This window comes from Humulus lupulus, chromosome 7 (assembly GCF_963169125.1).
Source record: "Humulus lupulus chromosome 7, drHumLupu1.1, whole genome shotgun sequence".
In the NCBI taxonomy this organism is placed as follows: Eukaryota; Viridiplantae; Streptophyta; class Magnoliopsida; order Rosales; family Cannabaceae; genus Humulus; species Humulus lupulus.
In genome coordinates, this window is record NC_084799.1 from 15,348,052 (window position 1) to 15,368,504 (window position 20,453).

The 20,453-nt window shown below is 35.5% G+C and overlaps 2 protein-coding genes across 2 annotated transcripts; one reads left to right on the forward strand and one right to left on the reverse strand.

Annotated features, from left to right (window-relative positions):
• Nucleotides 1–6,126: 6,126 nt before the first annotated feature.
• LOC133790788 (uncharacterized) lies at nucleotides 6,127–7,153 on the forward strand. The gene has a single exon (XM_062228548.1). The coding sequence runs from the start codon at nucleotides 6,379–6,381 to the stop codon at nucleotides 7,009–7,011; it is 633 nt and encodes a 210-aa protein (XP_062084532.1). The 5' UTR covers nucleotides 6,127–6,378; the 3' UTR covers nucleotides 7,012–7,153.
• Nucleotides 7,154–8,254: 1,101 nt separating this feature from the next.
• Nucleotides 8,255–18,973, reverse strand: LOC133790787 (5'-3' exoribonuclease 4). The gene is made up of 22 exons (XM_062228547.1): nucleotides 18,662–18,973; nucleotides 17,816–17,918; nucleotides 17,615–17,691; nucleotides 17,344–17,535; nucleotides 17,051–17,170; nucleotides 16,899–16,961; nucleotides 16,662–16,799; nucleotides 16,419–16,583; nucleotides 16,107–16,184; nucleotides 15,471–15,557; nucleotides 15,092–15,181; nucleotides 13,938–14,033; nucleotides 13,446–13,516; nucleotides 12,168–12,296; nucleotides 11,987–12,063; nucleotides 11,858–11,898; nucleotides 11,691–11,765; nucleotides 10,922–11,073; nucleotides 10,732–10,836; nucleotides 10,582–10,657; nucleotides 10,001–10,083; nucleotides 8,255–9,510 (listed from the first exon to the last, which is right to left on the reverse strand). The coding sequence occupies exons 1-22, from the start codon at nucleotides 18,866–18,868 to the stop codon at nucleotides 8,877–8,879; spliced, it is 2,859 nt and encodes a 952-aa protein (XP_062084531.1). The 5' UTR covers nucleotides 18,869–18,973; the 3' UTR covers nucleotides 8,255–8,876.
• Between the last annotated feature and the right edge of the window lie 1,480 nt (nucleotides 18,974–20,453).

Consider the following 20,453-nt stretch of genomic DNA (forward strand, 5'->3'; position numbering starts at 1 on the left):
ATCAGCGTTTCATCAAATCAAATTCGTAGAGAAGAGTACAACAAGATTGCGGCAATAGTTTAAGAGGGAGTCTTACATTGTTTAAGTCAATGCTTTTGTACACATTGTTTCTTTACTAATTGGTTTATTTGTTTAACGCCCAAAATGTGACAACCACTAAGCGGTGGTTGTAGTATAATCGGGCGGTCGATCCACAAGGAGGTAACCTAAAATCAAAAGATTAGTAGAAAATAACACAAAAAGTTAGTAACAAGAAATAAATAAAATTGTAAATGGAAAGAGGTTTGAGATTTTGGTATTGTATTTTTTTTTTTTTTTGATGAAATGATAAAGTGAGATAGGTGAGATAAATGTAAGATGTAATCAAGAGTTTGAGAAATAGAAAGGTTTCAAAAATCATCCATATGCTTGCTTAGTTACTTGGTTACTTGATTTACAAAAATACACAAGTAAATAGTTCACATCCCAACATTTACTTGGAAAATCTAACATTAAAGTCCATATTCTTTTCTAACAAAAGTCCATTTGAGTTATAAAGTTCTTTACTTTAAAAGCATAAAGTTAATCTTATGAAAAATCTAAAAATGACAAAATACCCAAGGGAAATAATGCAATAGAAGATTAGACATAAAATTATGTATCAATATTACTTTTACTAATTAGAAGCACATAGAAAGAGCATGACTAATCCTATATACTATTAGCATAAGTAAATAAAGATAACAAAATAAAGATAGAGATGAAAGAACATAAATAACTCAAATATATTACATTAAGAACATAGTAAATCAAAGTAGCAAAATAACATCACTTGCATATGGAATCATCCCTAACCTTCCTAGGAAGATTAGGCCATTATGCTCATGATTCTCACAAAATTCTAAGAAGAAAATATGAGAAGAAAGTGAGTGGAAATTTTGCTATAGTTTTTCTACTCTAAATATTACATACAAAATGTGAAGAAAGTATCCCTATTTATAGATGGAGAAAATGACTAAAAAGAAATTAAACAACAAAATGGGGTTTACAAAATAAATCTGAAATATTAATAATAAAATATGATTTTGAAAAATCAAATCTTATTATTAATATTACCCTATCTATTTTTGTGTATAGTCAAAATTCTCCTTTTCTAAAATACCACAAAAACATGATCTTTAAAGCTCAAAATAGCAATTTACAAAGCCCAATACCCACAAAACATAGCTGTTGACATAAGAGGGTTTTGACCCATTTTCAACCAATGAGAGAGTGTCACATAGGCAGCCTGGGCTGAAGAATTAGGCTGCTTCAAATGGGCCTGCATTGGGGAAGCTTCAGTTGGGTCGCTGGAGGCTGCCTTTGGGCCTTGCTGCTGCGTTGGTGGATATTAAAGGAGGCAGGCTGGGTTGACTTGGCTGAAGCTATGTTGGGCCTCAGCTTTGTTGATGAAGCATGCGGCTGGCTTGGGATTTGCTAAGAGGAGAAAAGGAGGCTTGAAGAGGCATAGGCGAGCGTGAGATGCTTTGCTTGGTTGGCTTGCTGTGGACAGGTGGCACAAGCTGGACGAGGGCAGGCTGCTGGCTGGCGACGTGGCGGCCCTTGAGCGCGCCAAGTGGCACTAGGGAGAGAGAAAAGGCTGAGCTTGGGCCAACGGGCCTGGGCTTCTTCAGATTGGGCCACTTTCTTTTAAGAAAAATGCCACTTTCTATTCTCTTTTTTTCAGATTTAATTATTTTCTTTTCTCTTCATTTCAAAGTGTCAAAATACAACTTTGATTCCTACAAAATAACAATAAATTAAATAATAATCAAATATTTTCATTTATAAAATAATTCATATTAATTCCATGAAAATATTAATTAAAACCTAATTTATTTTGATAATTAAAATCAATAAATGTGTATTTTTCACCATTAATCATTATTCTTTGGGCGTGGCCCCAAGGAGTAGGTTATCCAAAAGGGTTCTTGAACCTTGTAAAAATTTGGTGTGTTCTTTATTGTTTTGCACTGTCTATTTATTGTGTTCAGTTTCTATCGTGATAAGTTCGGATTCTGTCCTGACAGAACTGCTATCTGTGTAAACAATTAATTACCATTCCACACTTTAATTAATTCACATGGTTTAATTAATTTGGTAATTACTAAAAATGGAATTTCATGTTTGGAGGATACCTCTTATTAATGAAGTATCTACTTTACTCAAAAAAAAAAAAAAACTTTTAGCATGTGCTAGGATTTTTAGCACACCATTGGAGATTTGAAGTGTGCTATATTTTATGTAACGACCCAATTTACTAATAAGGCTTAAGGGCCTTGATTAGTGTGTTGGGAGGGCATAATTGGATCATATGTGACTTAATGATTTAAAAAGCATGTTATATGACTACTTGAATATTTGCGATGCATGACTATGTGTATTAGTATGCATGTAGGTCCTGGTTAGGTTAGAATGGCATAATCGTAATTTTGGCTCGTTGAGGGCATAATTGTATATAAATGTTATAAACTACCGAGACCACATTATTGTGTGGATATATTTATAATCTGTGACTCGAGGCAATCCCAGTGAGCAGTTTAGCGAAAAGTCACGGCGGGGAGTTATACTCGGCTCGGGGCGAGCCTGGGGGTATTTATGGGAATTTAGAGAATATATTGGAGTTTATTTTGACATTGAAGAATATAATTGGTGATTATTTAAGTGTCGGGAAGTAAGTGGTAAATAATAGAGATACTCGAGGAATTAGCGGGAATTGAGAGAAATGACCTAAATACCCCTAGGTGGATTAAAAGGCTTAGGATTTATGGGAGGGTATTGTGGTCATTTGGCTTATAAATGATAAATGTTATTAGGCTTTTATACTTAGTGGATTGTGTAGAAAGGGCTAGAGTTCTGAAGGAAAGAAAAGAAAGAAGAGAAGGAAAAAGGGAAGTAGGAAGTCTATTTTCTCTCTCTCGGTTTAAGCTTTTCTCCATCAGTTCTTGAGGTCTTTTGGAGCAGAAACTCAGGGAAAGTCATAGTAGAAGCTTGAGGCTAAGGTCCTTGGTCTGGTTTGAGGAATTGGCAGGGGATACCCATCATTTGAGGTAAGGTTCAAGGTAGTTTTCAGTTTCTAGTTCTTGGTATGGTTGTAGATTTTGAGCTGAGTTTTGGTGGGGAATTCCAATGAAAATGGAGCTGAGCTTTGAGGAGGTGAAGGCAAAGCTAGTGAGGAGGATAACCTAGGCTAAGCTCATCCAGAAAAGGTAAGGAGTTCTAGTTTAGTTTTGTGGTTTCAGTGGCTGTTTTGTTGAGTTTCTGAACTCAAGGTTCAGCTATGGTGAATTCTTTGATTAGGGGTGCATGTGATTGGGATTTGTGTGGTTGGGATTTGTGTGGTTGGGATGTTTGGGATGAGTGGAGGATGTTGGTAGGCTTGTTTTTGTGTTTTGTTGAAGTTTGGAAGAGTTTTGGTAAGGTTTGGCTCGGGAAAATTCGAAGGAGAAAATGTTGTGCAGGGCTGTGCTGTGACTAGCGCTACAACGCTAGTCACTAGGCGCTATAGCGCTAGGCCCTGAAGTTTCTGAGCCTTTTGGCTCTGTTTGTAGCGCTGTAGCGCCCTCCTTAGAGTGCTGTAGCGCTACTCTGTTTCCAAAAAAGGGTTTTTTGGTTATTTTCAAGGGTTTTTGCCCGGGGGTTCGAGGTTCGATTCCACCACCCCATTTGGTGGAATTAATGCTTCCTGAGGGCTCGGGATTGGTCCCGAGACTAGGTTTTGGGCTTGAGGTTTGGTGATGATTCTAACCTATGGCTGCGACTAGGTGTACGCTAGGGCTCAAGAGGGATCGTGCTTGAGGATCAATTGAACAAAGCTAGCAAATCTAAAAGTAAGAAATCTGCACCCGATTTTGTGTTTGTGATGGGACTAAGTGCTCCTGATAACTGTATAATGTCATAGATGGTATTACGCCATGGGACATGTGATAAACGACCTAAGGGTGTTGTAAATTATATTTGCGCATAGGGCGCGGCTCGGCCACTGGTAGCCAAGGACAGCTTAATATTCACTGAGCTCGGTTTAAGCGGGCCAGAGTCAGTGGGATAAATAGAGGGTACGGCCTAAGGGCGTTAACCCTAGTTATCATATGTGGATTGATTATTGATATGAAATGATATATTTGGTATGCTGAATACGTGGATAACATGAATGCTTAAACTGTTGAGTACATGCTTATGCGGTATGAGATATCTGATTGTCTGTTGATTGATTGTGCTTTGTTATTATGTTTTCTTGTTGGGCCTTGGCTCACGGGTGCTACGTGGTGCAGGTAAAGGCAAAGGCAAGTTGGACCAAACCTGAGATGGAGAGCTGCAGGGTTGAATGTACATAGTCAACTGTTCGGCCGCCACAACCGAGGAGTGGAATAGGACGAAAAGTGCTTAACCGTTTATTTTGCCTTAGAGTGGCTAATCATTGTTTCTAGATCTTAAATCTTTTGTAAACAGTCTTTAACTTATTACTTTTGGGATCCCATGTAAATAGAAGATGCTTATTTATAAGAAATGCAGCTTTTGAGACCAAAATCTTTTAACCCTAGTTCAACTATAGTTTTGGTAACACGTTTTTGAGTAAATGACTTGATTAGCAAGTTTTGCACCTTGATAAACACACAGTGTAACGGTCTTGGCTATCCAGGGCGTTACATTTTAACAATGCATTATAAATTTTCATCTCCATTGGACATGCTCTAACGAGAGAGGGATCCCTGGCTAAACAATAAACGAAATAGTAATAGGCAAAAAAAAATTATCTTTGATAATTAACGATGTGATTATTTTATTTAAGATAATATTTGTTATTTTGGATCGTAAATTATATATAAGAACTTAATCTTTTTAAAAAAAATTAATTGTAAGTATGTTTCATTTTTAGTTACTTCATATATATACGTGTGTGTTGTCTGTGTTTTCACCAAATAACATGTGACACACTTTGGGGATGATTAAGTTTCCTTGTGAGCAGATAAAATATCCCGGATCCTAGTCTGGGCTCCATAGGAGGTAAGCCCATCCTTCACCACAGTTCACCAACATCGGAGGAGTACACTTTCCTATAAGCATTACCTCCCGAGGACCATGTCACAAGATAGTGCTCCAAGTCTAGTTACAAGACAATCTCCTCCTTCATCACCTCTTCCAGGTTTGCGAGGACCTTCCTCCATCCCAGGAGAACGATAACCATGTGTCATGCACAGTGACCCTGGACCATAGATAACTCTCTGACAACTACTTTCACATGGATCCTGGTGTCAACTCTATACAAAGGAGATATTCCACAACGCCGCTTGACATGGGAAAACGTGTATCAACCACTCTGACAGTGTCAGAGACATTTCCCCCAACAAAGTAGCAGACTGACATTCCTCACAATGAGCCCACCAAGATAGGCTGGAGCCCACCAGCTCATTAACTACAAAAATATTCATTTATCATGTAATAACTCTTCCATAAGGGAGAATTATTGTAATCAACTCCAATGAATGAATTTAATTACTCAGCATCTTATAAATAAAGTTAGTGCACACATTTTAAATGATCTCATTTTCTACTAAAGATGGAAAATAATAAAGTTACATTGCTCTCTAGAACACGAACCATGTAGATCTTCAAGCATATGTCCAACTATATTTAAAATAATTTGGGATGGCAGAGATAATCCGGACAAAGAGATATTTACAGCATAACATTCTATATTATTTTACAAAATTTGAACATAAATACCAAAAAAAATTTTAGGGCAATACTTTCTTTGGTTAGTGTTGAAGTTGTTGCTCCCTGATTTTTTAAGTGCCAACTAAAATTTATAACACGTGATTGAATAGTGTATTGCTACGTTGGTCCTCGCTGCTAACTTAATTTCCTCGACTAATGATTGCAACAAATTTTAACCCAAAAAATGATTATTTTCGTCCATAAAAAATAAAAATAAATTTGATGCTCATGCTGCAAATATGCCGATTTATGAAAGAGCAATGGACTTGGTGTAGAAGTGGGTTTTGGACAAGTTTTGCAAAGGAGAAATGTAACCCAAAAGGCAAAGCCCAATAAAACATAATCCATAAAGCAATCTATATCTAACAAACAAAACTTTCCCCACCACCTTATCCAACTCTCTTTCAGGACAGGACACGCAGCATATGCTCTTCCATGGATCCCATTTCTTTCTCCTCCACCCAGATGCAAACAATCACCTAAACATAATCAAAAATCGACTAATTTCACCCAGAAAGAAAGAAAAAATAACCCTTTTTTTTTCTTTCTCTTGTACACTTTTCTATACAGCTGAAAACTTTGAAAAGAAAGTAATAGCATTATACTTGAAGAAGAAGAAGAAGAACCGTCACTTCTCCACCATTTATGGCTTCTGCAACAACAAGGGCCACCTTTTCTTTCCACATATCGACCTCATTCTCTCAACCTTCACCTCTAAAATTCAAAACCCATCTCGCTCTTCTCCCCAAAATCCCAGCTTTCTCGCTTTCACTTCCCCACAAGCCCCTTAAACCCTTCAAGTTCATTTCTAACTCCATTGATGTCTCAAAAGAAGACAAGCCCACTTCAGACCAACCCAGTTCAGCTCCACCCCCACCGACTCGGACTCCGGCGCCTGAACCTGAACCGGAGCTGTCGTTGGAGGAGCAAGAGAGTTTCGACAAACGCCGGCTTGAAGAGAAGTTCGCGGTGCTGAATACTGGAATCTTCGAATGCAGGTCTTGTGGTTACAAGTATGATGAGTCAGTGGGGGACCCATCTTATCCTATACCGCCAGGATTACCATTTGACAAGTTGCCTGATGATTGGAGGTGCTCAACTTGTGGAGCTTCCAAGAGCTTCTTTGTGAGTAAGAGTGTTGAAATAGCTGGTTTTGCTCAGAACCAGCAGTTTGGCCTTGGTGGCAATACACTCACTTCTGGGCAGAAAGCTGTTCTTATATATGGGACTTTGTTGTTCTTCTTTGTACTTTTCTTGTCTGGTTACTTCCTCCAATAGTGGATGATGAGGTGCAGTTCTCTTTTTCCTCTTCTTCTTCTTTATGGAAGTTGTTCTTTCTTCTACATGTGAAGTATAAAGAATTCTGGTTGATCATCTGAGTAATAGGAAGATTATATAGTACAAATTTCATGTTTTTTCAGATTTTGTTCATTCACTTGTGTTGGTTCGATGAATATGGCTGTTTTTGAAACATGACTCGACCCAATTCAGTAGGAAAGACGACGTTGAGACTAAACTACTAGATGCAAGAAGATTTGATTGGAGATCTGTTATAGAGTTCGGATTATTATTTGTTCTATAGGCAATGTATGGTGAAAGATTTAAGAGTATTTAAATCCAATATTTCATGACAAAGCCAAATGATGACAATCTTGATCCGCCTAGCCTAGAAGTCTACCTCCCCCATTACCCCATTTACTTGCTTCTTTTTTTCTTTTTTGAAATTAGGCTGTACGCCAAACCTTGCAATATTTGGGGTCAGGAGGAAACTATAACAATTGTTGTTATATAGGTACTAAGGGGGGACTGAAACCTCAAAGTCTGGGAGCAAACCACATGCGTTTGCCTGACCATTTGAGCTACTTAGCTTAGGTTCTTTTACTAGATATTCAAATAGAATGTGCATACTTGAATATTTTCCCAAGCAAGTTTACTAGTACACTTACACTTGTACAAGTTCTCAACATTGATCTCGTCTTCTAAAACTCTGTTTAATGAAACTGAAGTGGTAACATCTCCATTAACCTTTAACCAAAACAAGAACGAAACGGGTGCAAATCCGGAGCTTTCTTTATCATCGTTTTATTTGTTTTGTAAATCTACTATGCACGTACGTACTGTACTCATCAAGGTCCATGCCTTTCAATTTCATGGTTAGTAATGTGATTAATCTAGAAGTATTATGGAGATCAAAGTACCAATACTTTAACTAAGTATTAAACTTGATTGTCTACAGATTGAAATCGTTATTTAGTTGGTTGGTTCAGTCACAAGTAACTACAACTGAAATTAAATTATAGAGAATATGAGTAGCCCCAATACTTTTATAATTCTATTGCATTGCATGTACTGGATTTTGACGTTTTGTAAGCAATTGCCAAATTATAGTATATTGTGGTTTCAGATTGATATGATAAGACGGAGAGTGCCTAGTAATACTAAGTTGTCATTAATAGTCGATCACCAGCTTCAAAGTTTTGTTCACTGTGAAAATAAGAGCCAAGTTCACTCTACTGATGGCTGATATCAATAAAGAGGGGATTTCTTCCATACTGATAAGCAATAGTTGTAAATTAAAGAGTAAACGAAGGAAAGTAAACAATAATTAACAATCTTGATTACAAGTGGTATTCCATATAGTAACTAACATAATTTACTAATGAGCATTTTTTTTCCTATTTTTCTTTTTAATTTTTTCTGAAGGTGAGATCTATCTTTACTACATTTTTCCTATGAAATTCTGATTACAAATAGTATAAAATGACTACACAATACACCTCCCAGATTGACCCTTGTCCAACTGGGAACAAGTATAAATCGTCCAGTGACACAAGGCTACAATTCTCAACAATTCCTCCGCCCCACGGTATTTGATCAGTAAACCACATACATAATTTGGAAAAGCATTGCCCATTTACGAACCAAATTCGCAACAAATAAATCTTCATATATTTTTCCCATAGAAAATGAATTGATGCGCTTTGTATGAAATGGAATAGAGCGTTAAAAGGCTCTAATCTGTTCCATTAAATTGGCTGAAGCTTCTTGTTCTACTACCCTCAAACACGGTCCCTGTCATCGAAACAAACTGTTTCGGTGAAAGACATGGACACCAGAAAGAAGATTCAACTGAACCAAATCCCTTACAAGCGCTCTTGGTCTCCAGGATTAGATAAACCTTGACTAACTTGTGATTTAACCTGATAAGTCACCTTCCCCTGCTTCTCATGTGTGCTGCCTGGGATGTATTCCTGTTGCCTATTATACATTCCACCATTTGTAGTCACGGTTTTGTCAATCCAATTTAGGGGCGGTGCTGGGAGTACACCCATGTTCGGTATGAACTGGTGAGACATGTTTGCTGAATTTCCTGAATTTGGCATTCTCGGTGACATCGCAGCAGGCGATCTGTTTCTCACATTTTCTTCCACTGTCAGAGTAGCCATTCCATTCCTCAAGTTGCGGTACTGTTCTTGAGCTTGACTATGCATTCTACCATTTGAGACTGGATATCTAGGCCTACTCATTATTCCCCGAGGATTATAGGAATTATCATAGTAAGAATTTGGGTCTTGCCGGAAGCCCCTTTCATACCCAGAAGGTCCAGCTGGTCTTGATCTGGTTGTTCCTTGGTAATGGCCAGGGATGTTTCGAGATGGTGATTGATCCCAAGACCCAGAGGGTGAATCATTAGATTTTAGATTGAGGGAGTTCTTAACGAGACGGTGTGCTGCTTCTCCCAACTGAAGGCCAGCAATTGCCCCATACACTTGTTGTCTGCCAAAAAAAAAATCACAGTTAAAAATTAGGATAAATTTTAGAATTCCCTGGACTATAGACAGTTTTTAAAAAGGGAAATTAATTTGGGGGGTGGGGGGAATATTGATACACTGACCATAGTTCAGGGGAAGATTATAAAATTAATCCTAAAAATAATTCCTTTCTCCAGAGAACTTGATAGAGTAGATATGAGGATCTTTGTAATAACAAAGACTCGAATTTTGTACAAATCACATTTTTCATGGGTTCAGAAATTTGATGGACAAAGGCTTCACCAGTTTTCTTGAAGGATAACTTAAAGGCCGGAAATAAAATTGAAATGTATTTAACATTTTTTAGTTATTTTTTATGTATCTATTTGTCACTGAACTTTAAAGGTAAAAGATTCCCATAAAGGCTGAGACAAGCCCAATACAATTGTATACATCAAAGCAGAGATGGTTCTAATTCAATCATCCAACCATAAAAAAAAATTATCTTTTCTCACCTTTCCCTGTATTGATGGCGCCGGCTAGCGTTGTCTTCATGCCATAACACAGGGGACGGCTTAATATCAGTAGAGTTTATCATCTGCAAATAAAAACATCATAACTCATAAGCTTACCACATCTTAGCATAGTTAGACAAACAGCATTAAGAGCACGGAAGCACAAGAGATGACAATGAAACAAATCACAATAGGTGACTGTCTTCGGTCATGCACAAGGTACATGACCAACTTCACTTTTACTGCTTACCCTCCAGTGGAACAAGTAGTTTTACAAGGCCAACTTTGCACAAGTTAAATTGGATGTACATCTCAACTTGACTACCAATATCTTCTTTAAAAGTGTGGCCTCTAGTCTTGATGTGGTTAATTTAAAGGTTTCAAGTCCAAATTCATGTATGTGTGGTATTTAGAATAGAAGCTTCTTGTAAAGTGACCAAAAATGTTTTGTTATTTGATGTACTTGAAAAGAAAGAAAGAAATACACTACTGGTACACCAGGCTAGAACCAGTAGGTTTGACTTGTAACCATCTAGAAATAATAATCAAACCAGGAAATTTCAGTCATAATAGCTTAATACCTTTTCGGGAAATACCACACCATTGGGCGGTTCTGGGATGTGCCTATGTGCAAATGGGTTAAGATATGAAACACTTCTGCAAGAAAGGAATGCCGAACATGAGATTTTCAAGGTTTTATTTTATCAAACAAGCATAGTAAAAGTACTTACAAAACTTGGTTATTCTCTATGTCCGGAAACCCACTGATAGGGGAAGAGACTCTAATTCTCATCCCACTCCTCTCGCATAACCATAGGTATCCGTTCATTCCACCGCTGTGAAAGATAAACAGAGAATATGGTAGTCAGTACACAATCATGTCTACATACCAAGTCTTAATAGATATAAAGACTATACAACCTAGCATTTGGGTCAATTTGAGAGGCAAATCTAGCATATGGTGGCGTCTGACGATAAAGTTGGTAGTACATGCACATTTGTGAAGCCAAAGGATGAGCACAATATACATAAAGCAAATCATGCATCACACTATTTCGAATTTGTTCTTCCTCCTGCATATACCAAAATTGAAGATGCTCATAATTAAGCGTCAAAGCTGAAAATATTGTGAAATGCACACATGAGCTTTTTTTGCATCTAACAACACCCCTAACAGTCAAAACTTCTGCAAGAAATTACAAAAGGTGGAAGGGGAATAGGTTAAGAAAAAGGAACTTCCATACACCCATAATGAATTTGAGAACCTCTTCAGAAATTTAAATTAGATAGCATCAATGTAAAAGAGGAACAGCAAACATAGATAATCAGAATATTAAGAACCTTGTACAAACAAATATACAAAAACATGAAACTGCCATGCCAAAAGGAATTTAAATCTCTAAGCAGAGAGCAACTTTCCTCCACCCTCATCAAGGCTAAAAGTGACGATAATTTATTTCCCAAGTGGATGAGTCTTTTATCATATTTTAAATGTTCAATTTTATCTTCAATTGTCTACAAATTCCAGCTCAACTACCGTAAAAACTTTGGTATAGATCTTTGATTAACTGGTTGACTTGCTTAAGAGGAAATTTGAAACAAACATGAGAAAAATATAAGTCTTATACCAGTGAAAAACATTAAATAATTTTTTTTTGGAAAATAATAATAGCAAAACTTCATTTCAGACCGTTAAAGTGCCTTCAAGTTTCCTTGTTGCAGTGAGCAACTTCTTCTCATCAATGAATGGCAATTTTGCAATTCCCTGATTCACGTAAAAAGAGTTTAGTACAATTTTCCTTAGATTTCCAAATATCATTACAAAGATGACAGACAAAATACTTTTAGTCACACTACCTGCCATGCAAACCGCTTGCCATTCATGTCAATCTCAAATTCTGAAGGGGCAAAAAGAACACATTAAAATGCCTATTGAAATGAAAGCTGAACAACAAATAAATAAATATTAGCTGAACCAATTTTTACCAGAAGGATAGAATGCATTAATAGGTGATAACTGATCAATCATCAAGTTTCTGTACTTCTCTGGTAGAGCATTTGAACTGTAAAAGTAATTTAGCAATGATCATACAGCCAATGCATATAGCCAAATGGATATTTCCTAATCATTAAGTTTATGACTTTCAAATGAGTAAAGCATGGACACCTTGCAGCTGGTAAAGTTCCCATAAGCTGATCAAAGGGTTTGAATGGCTCTCCCAAGAAAAATGTTATCTCTAGTTCGGTGAGATCCTTTAGATCAGAAGCAAATGGCGCATAGTGGTATGGATAATACCTAAAACAGCATACAAAACAAGCATTGTCAATGAAATTTCCTGGATATCACCCTGAGTGAAAGCCATTTCTAAGGATCAGCAGACCAACAAAAGGTTCAATTGACATATAACAGTTTTCTTTTCCTCTAAAAAAAAATATATGAAAGCAACTAGATTACACTTATATATTGAGAATGTGAGTAATAAGTTCTACTTCTTAAACATAAGAAGAAGAAAAAAATCTCAATTTAAAGATGTTCAAGGAATTGAGCTGAAGTCTACAGTCTGAAACTAAAACTTAACCAAACCTAGTATACAAACAACCAAAAGAAGTGCAAGACTCAACTGACAAGCTAACTCAACTGTTCATCGATCAAACTAAGAACTTGGTAGCATGTAAAAAACGGGTCACATTTATGTATCTGAACTAACCAAGCTAATTTAGTTTGAAAACTCTGGGCAAATTTAACAGCAGGGGCACAGAAAAATATCTTGTTCCTTGAGATGCAGTAGGACATGCACCAGTCTTCTAAGAGCATCTCCAATGGAGTGCTAAATAAGTGATGATTGCTATATTTTAGTATTTTATACATAAATATTATATATATATATATAAAATACTGATCCAATGGCGTGCTTAAAACTGTGTCAAATTTGGCACAACAATAAATGCACTTTTATAATTAAAATACTGTCATTAAAGAATAAATAAAAATGCAAAAGAAAAAGAAAAATAGGAAGTTGATATTTTCAATAAATCATTGAAGATAGTTTACTTCTTGTTCTGTTATTCTGTATTGGAGCACAATGCCAATGTTGTGCCAAATGTAGCATTTATCCAATAATTGTGCCAAATTTAACACAATATTTAGATCTTGCATTGGAGATGGTGTAAATAAACTGAACATCTATCTAGGTGATATATCAAATAAACCATCTAAACAATATCACTTAATTTAACATTCACTTTCCCGTCCTCTATGTTCATCTCTAAAACTTCTCCCACACATATTTAGGAAAAACACTTTGATGTAACACTCATATATCTTCAAGAATAAATGTTTTTTAGAACCTTGATGCTAATTGAGATTGTTCACTTATGCAGCAAAATGAAGAGTAGAAAAAGGGAGCGTAAAATATATTTCAGCTGTGAATAACAATAAACTAACCATTGCCAAGAGCAAACACCTTGGTAGTAATACCGACAGACCCAACATAAGCCTTCCACATACTTCAATACCTGTAAGGAAAATGTAAATTCATCAAAATTAATGGACGCAAAGCAATTAAGATAATCTTTCGCTCTAACAGAATAATGATTAACTACAACTTCTAGCTTTTCAATAACACAAAGTAAATGAATCTAACTTTTCAAGTATGTCCAGCCTATGAAATCTCAATTTACTTCAAAACATGAATGAACACCAAAACTACGTCATGCTAATTAAATATAAATACTAAAGTAAAGTAGCAGCTTCTTTATGGGATGCAAGTCAAACCAAAATAATAGGCTTAAAAAGTATCCAAGCACAAAAATAAATGGTTGCCCACAAAAAAAAGATCAGATTAAAAAAACAATCACAAGAAATGCGACTATTGACAGAAAGTGCACTTAAAATGTTGTTGAATAAAATTCCTACACATGAACTAACAGAACTTACAGTGTCTCTTTTTACTTTTTCAATCTCCTCAGGCGTTGATACATTAAACTTCTCGGCATAATACCTTTCTTTGTATCCAGGTTCACCTAATTTTACCTGTAAATAGAATAGTGAAACCCCAAAACATCTCTTTATTTAAAAAAGCAAAATAATAATAGTAATAATATTAATAATAATAATTCAGCTAACAGATTCATAAGTATTGGATCCAAACGATCTGTCCTCGGCCTACCTTAGCCACTACTTCAGAGGTCCACAATCAAGCAGAGCCTCACAAACACAAATGGCTAGTGGTATATTACAAATTGTAATCAGCTTGAAGCACAGTAAAAAGCAACAGAACAGAACACTTGATGTGTTCATTCTTTGAAACAACAAAAATTCCAAGACCAAAATAACTAGAGTTGGCCTTCAAAAGATTACTTTCAATATCAGTCATATAAAATTTAGAACTAAAGAAGAGAGAAAAAATTATCTAGGGCATCACACAGCACAAGTATCTAAACCATTAGACAAAAGAAAAGCAAGGCATTCACAGGGAAGACAAAAAATTATGGTTGGAAAAATATTATTGGCAGACCAATTCTCTAATTTTTGTGAAATGTTAAGGAGGGCTCACAACTCCAAATTAACCCGCAAAATAAATTTTATGAGAATTATGTGATTTGGAGGTTCAAGAATCCTTGGAAACTTGTTTCTTAGAAGGGTAACAATCAAAAGCCAAAAGTTTTACCCATTCGGATCATGAAAAACCCAGCTAAATTTCGTTAACTGTTTTGCTCTTCTTTGATATTTTTTCTATGGGTTGGTTTATGTCTCCAATATTTTTCTTTTTATGAATAAATTAATACATCCTGGGTCTTCCCAGTACGTGAATCTAAAAAAAAAACTAAATTTTGCTGATCATTTTGGTCTACTTGAATTTCTATATACATATCATGATTTAGTTTATCTATAAATAAATTCATATGTCCTAGCTCTTCCCAGTATGTATTTGAACTAGAATAATAAATTTTATGAGAACTCATTCAGAATTCTAATAAATCTGAAAAGAATTTCACTTATGAAGAAAACATCATTACGCACATGCAAACTACAGTGCTACTGAATTTCAATGGAGATATTCAATCACAGGAAGAAGCTTAACAACGAACCTTGTCTACCACTGGAGCCACCGGGGCCTGCTGAACACCTGTTGCCTCTCTTTTGTTCCTCTGTCTCATCTCCTCATTGTTCTCATAAGCCTGCCATCATTAAGAAAAAATGTATTTATATCGACAAAAGAAAACATAGTTGAAGACTAGCAGTTGATAAACATAGTAGCATAATTGTTTAAAACTTATAATGCAAAATCTAGTTGGCTAAAATAGTCACCAGGCAGGGGTACACAAACATCTCAAGTAAATTATTACATCATACACAATAGAATAGCTAAGAATCCATGAAAATGTTGTCAGAAAAAAGAAAAATAAAAAAAGAAAAGGTCAAATTGTCTTGGGGAAAACAAAAATGATTAGAGAATAAATCAGATACCTGCTGAATTCGAGTCCGTTTTTGAAAGATTTGGTCTTCATAAACAGCAACGGATTGAATAAAATGCTCTACTCTGTCTAACAACACCTACAGAGTGCAGAGTACAGTAGTCAATTTGAAAACTTCTATTAATAAGTCCTGAAACCATATGCCTAAAATTCATAGCTCTAGATTCATATTTCAGAAAGCATAACAAACTCAAGAAACCTCACAGCTAAAATGATTATGACATTCTATGCATGAGAAAAAGACCCAAGTAATTTGATAATATTCTTTATGTACTTTGCCTATGATCTTTAAAATTGGCAACTCGGCCTTGTGGCTTCCTTCTTTTTGGCAATGTTTTTCTTTTGCTTCATCTTTATAAGATAGACATATAACCTAAAATGGCCGTGTCAAAAAAACTAACGATCAATTTTGACAGCTCAAAACTTAGTCCCAGACAATAATGGTGCTTTAGCAATTAAAATTGTATAATATTAAAATTGTACTTATATGAAATGGAGTGGACTAATTAAATCTCACTGAGAGAATAGTGATTTAAACACCAACGCAATTGTTACTTCCATATGTTAAAAAGAAAACTGGGAGAACTAAATAAGTATATAAACAACCTTTAAATAAAAAAATAATTACCTCACCCGCATCAGTAAGATAACCACCCATAGCAGCAAACTCTCTTTTATACACATGCATCAACAAGTTAATTGCACCCTGGTAGAGTAAACATTCAGTTTAGCATAATAAATATGATTATAAATGGCAGACAGAAGAAAATATAATATATATTTTGCTGCAAGCCTTGAAGATGACATGAAAACCTATACAATCAGCTTTTGTAAACATTTAGATTACAGAATAAGGATTAAACTAATTGTGTTTGAAACTACTGACTCAAAAGATGCAGAAAATGAAGTAGAATAAGTAACTCAAAACTACAACACATACCTCCCTGATCTCCAATGTAGGCATATGTGGAAGAAAGTCGTTGCCAACAAAAAAACATAGAAAGACAAAATCGTCCAGTAGTCGTTCAAAACTAATAGCAAATGGAGGGTTGGGAATATCCAGTTCATATTGTAAATATTCTCGTAATACCCAAATGTTTAGAAACTGCAAATGGAAAATTATATCAAGGTAGAAAATAGAGACCAAAATTATGAGGCAAAAGTTGACGCTTAGATTTCCAACCTGATATTTCTTCTTGTGAATTGGAGTTTCATCTACCACTGGTGTTTTGTTATCTAGTTTACCACTACACTCAGCTGCCATATGACCAACTTGACCACAGGCAAAACACTTTTCCTGTTGCCCAGGCAGTGTAATAACCTGTTGGGGCAGAAAAAGAAGAAAAAAAAATTGATACCAACTCCTACAATCAAAGGAATTTGAATTGTAAAGGCTGTTGAGAATACAGTATCAGCTGACCTCTCTTAGTATAGAGAAATGAATTTCATGTGTCGCTAGAGACAGCATAATGAGATCTGCATCCTGATTATGAATAACACAAACATTTTAATTAAACAATTGACCATTATAAGAACAAAAAGAAAATGACAAATAAGTTATAAAACACTCACCAGACCGTATAGACAATAACGTGTATTAGGATTAAAACCAGAAAGGTTCCGCTGCAATCGAATGTATGACATGATTTTGTGTTCTCCCTCGCCAGGAACATTTGAGTCAGAAAGAATAACCTTCAAACACCCAATTGCAGCCCCATAAATAAACTTAGAGAGACAAAAGTATCCTGAAAACCAGTATACCGAAAAATGTACAGAAGGGATTACTCCACAGGAAAGGAATCATCCGACCTTCAAGGCACAGGGAGATTGGGAAAGGGGACTAAATAGGATATTGTCGAACAAACCTTTGTAGACCACCAACCAGGGTTGCGATTCAACCTACTATGTATGTAATACTGAAGTGCCACTGAAAGCACTGCCATAAATTGAGTTCCAGGAGTAATAACATTTGAGTCAGAAGTTTCACGCTTCTCTTTAAGTGTCAAACTTCTCTCCTCAGCCTCAAATTCCTTCCTCAATCTTTCTTCTTCAGCTTCCTAACAAGCAGAAAGAAAAAGAACTAAGTCCCATAAACAGTAATGGTCAGCCACTATGATAACATGAAAAAGAACTTACTGCCTCCGCTGCATCTTTAGCAGCTCTAAAACGTCTAGACCGTTGCTGATTCATTTTAGCTCTAGGTGCAACACCATCTGTAAATTAAAGGTTAAAATAACTATTATTAAAACCTGCCATATAATTTTCCACTAGGCACACAATTATACTGAGTCGGCTGGTTTACCTATAGCCAAAACAAACACTAAAATAAGATCTCACCAATTGCCATATAGAGAAGTTTTCGAGGGCGAACCAAGGTGAAGAGATGATCAATATATTCAAATATGGATTTGAACACATCATTGTACGTAGCAGGCGCAGGCTACGTGACAGCCAACATAAAAAAATCAGTGAAAATATTTAGAAAACCCCAAATACTGCAGGGTTAGGCGGGGATCCTATTTTAAAATATATATATATGTACATATATTTAGATAACAGCAACAAAGCAAACACCCAAAATTCAACAATCAACACCACAAAATACAATGGTCACTGTTTTCTGAGTAAAGTTGTAAAGCATTTTTCCCAAAGAGCACTGAACTCCACAATTTCATCCATTCCTTTTCTACAATCAATTCACAAGGTAATGACACAGAAATTGAGTATTTTTTACTGTGACACAATCCAACTACCTATTAGACTTCATGAATCCCCACCCCTCACCCCCGACCGCATTTCCATTCTAATAAACAAAAGATAATAGTCTGAACCATGACCTATTTCGCTTCTAGTCCAATACTGTAGTCCTAAATTCTCTAACGAATTTAACCAAAACTAGTACTTAAGAGTGTCCAATTTGCAAGCTTTGACAAACTATCAGCTTGATTACGGATAAACAAATGAAATCACACACTGTTCAATTCTCTTTCACAGCTAATTGATGAGCAAATCTAAATTAAAGCCCTTGATAAATTGGAATACTACTTCCTCAGTAACTTTCCCTCTCAAGATTAAAAAACCTATCGTTCTACTTCTCCCACCATACTGAATTTTTGCATGATGACAGAGTTTGAAGAAGAAGAAATTCAAGTAATTGAAAAAAAATTAAAATAAAAAGCAAACCTTTCCCTCAGGATGAAAACATGGGTGGATAATGCCATTCATGTCCAGGTATAAATTATCGAACTCCATGCCATTGGGGTTAGGTCTCGAGACGTCGATAGGGCTAGCCACACCATTGGGGTCCTCCCTTGGCTCTTCCTCCACCACATCCACGATCGACAGTGGGTACCGATCCGCCAGCCAGCGGTAAAACGCCGGAACGCCCATTAAAACGACGTGTCGGTTTGATTCGGTACAGTGCGGATCTAGCTCTGTGTGCTGAGGAGCCTTGAAAGTTGAAAGGGAGAGAGGTATATAATGACTCAAGAAGAAGAAGATGATTCGCGGTTTGCTCTGAGTCGGCTATGAATAGAGCGAGCGGGGCTGGAAACATGTTTGGACCATAATGCCCTTTCATTGAATTTAATTTTTCATTGAGAATCCCTGATTCGATAACAGAATATTAGGGAGTTGAATGACCTTTCCAGCGAATGCGTGGCTTAACAAGTTAGTACTCGTAGTTTGTTTTTTTTGTTCTCCATCTTGTATTTTGACTCGTTAGTGGTTTAAACTGTGTATTAACAAATTATTTTGAACACTGTATTTTGTAAAATAGTTTAAATAGGTACCTAAATTTTTATAAATAAAAAATTGAATATAACAATATAGTTTTTAGACAGAATTACTATATTTTTATTCTGAGTTGTTAGTTTGATGAATTATTTATGATTTTAGTTCAAAAAATTTTAATCAAAATCAAATTTAGGGGTCTATTTAAACTATTTTAGAAAATACAGAGTTTAAAAAATAATTTTTTAAAACACAGCATTCAAACAAATAATGAACCAAAATACATATCTAAAAAGCATAAACCATTTTTTTTTTACAAATAAACCAATACTCATTATAATGTTCATAATACATGGTGCAATTTATTCCAACCAAATAAAACTCATTTTCTATCCAAAGTACATATGCATTTAATCCATAAGCAAGACTATTATACAATACATGTCAACCGCGTACCCAAGAACATAGATAACAATGATCTAATATTCATGACAACCCATTAAGAAACAATCTCTTAGGGAGAAAGGCCAAAATTTACTATAATTTTAAAAACAATCCTAAAAAAATAACAAACTAGCATTGAGATCATAACATCAACAATATTGAGATCACTGCATCAACTAGCAAGAAGGATAGCACACTATTATGTACTGAGGAAATAATTAACCTACAAAATAAACAAATAGAAATAGAAGTGAATCAGCTACTAAATAATAAGAATAATAATTAACACTGGTGGATGTATATGCCACGTAGAAATATTTAATTGTATGTGTTTAATAACTTTAAGTGTTGTATTTAATGATCATTTTGAAAAAAATAATAATAAGAATAAAATTAACACTGGTGGATGTATATGCCACGTGGAAATATTTAATTGTATGTTTATTAACTTTAACTGTTGTATTTAATGATCATTTTGAAAAAAATAAATGATCATCTTGATATGAATTATTGGTGGATTTTCATTAAAAAAATTATATGTTTTTTAAATTTTGATTGATTAGTTATTTTTTTATATAGATGGCACTACAACAAAAAAATGTCATTTGCGTCAGTTTCTAACTGACAGAATTGAGTTTTTGCGTCAGTTTTATATATGACGTGGAATCCTATAACGCAAACCAGGCTGGCATTTGCGTCACTGGGGTACTGCCACAAATGTCAATTTGTGGCAGTGCCCCATTGACGCAAATGCCATGACGCAATGCCCCATTGATGCAAATGCAGTGCCCCACTGACG

Bases quoted from the DNA above. Each gene is read 5' to 3' on its own strand.
- LOC133790788 (XM_062228548.1), top strand. From the start codon at position 6,379: ATGGCTTCTGCAACAACAAGGGCCACCTTTTCTTTCCACATATCGACC.
- LOC133790787 (XM_062228547.1), bottom strand. From the start codon at position 18,868: ATGGGCGTTCCGGCGTTTTACCGCTGGCTGGCGGATCGGTACCCACTG. The intron at 17,692-17,815 runs GTGAGATCTTAT...TTTAATTTACAG, and splicing joins ACTTCTCTATATGGCAATTG to ATGGTGTTGCACCTAGAGCT. The intron at 16,185-16,418 runs GTATGTGTTGTA...TTACTCTACCAG, and splicing joins CTACATTGGAGATCAGGGAG to GGTGCAATTAACTTGTTGAT.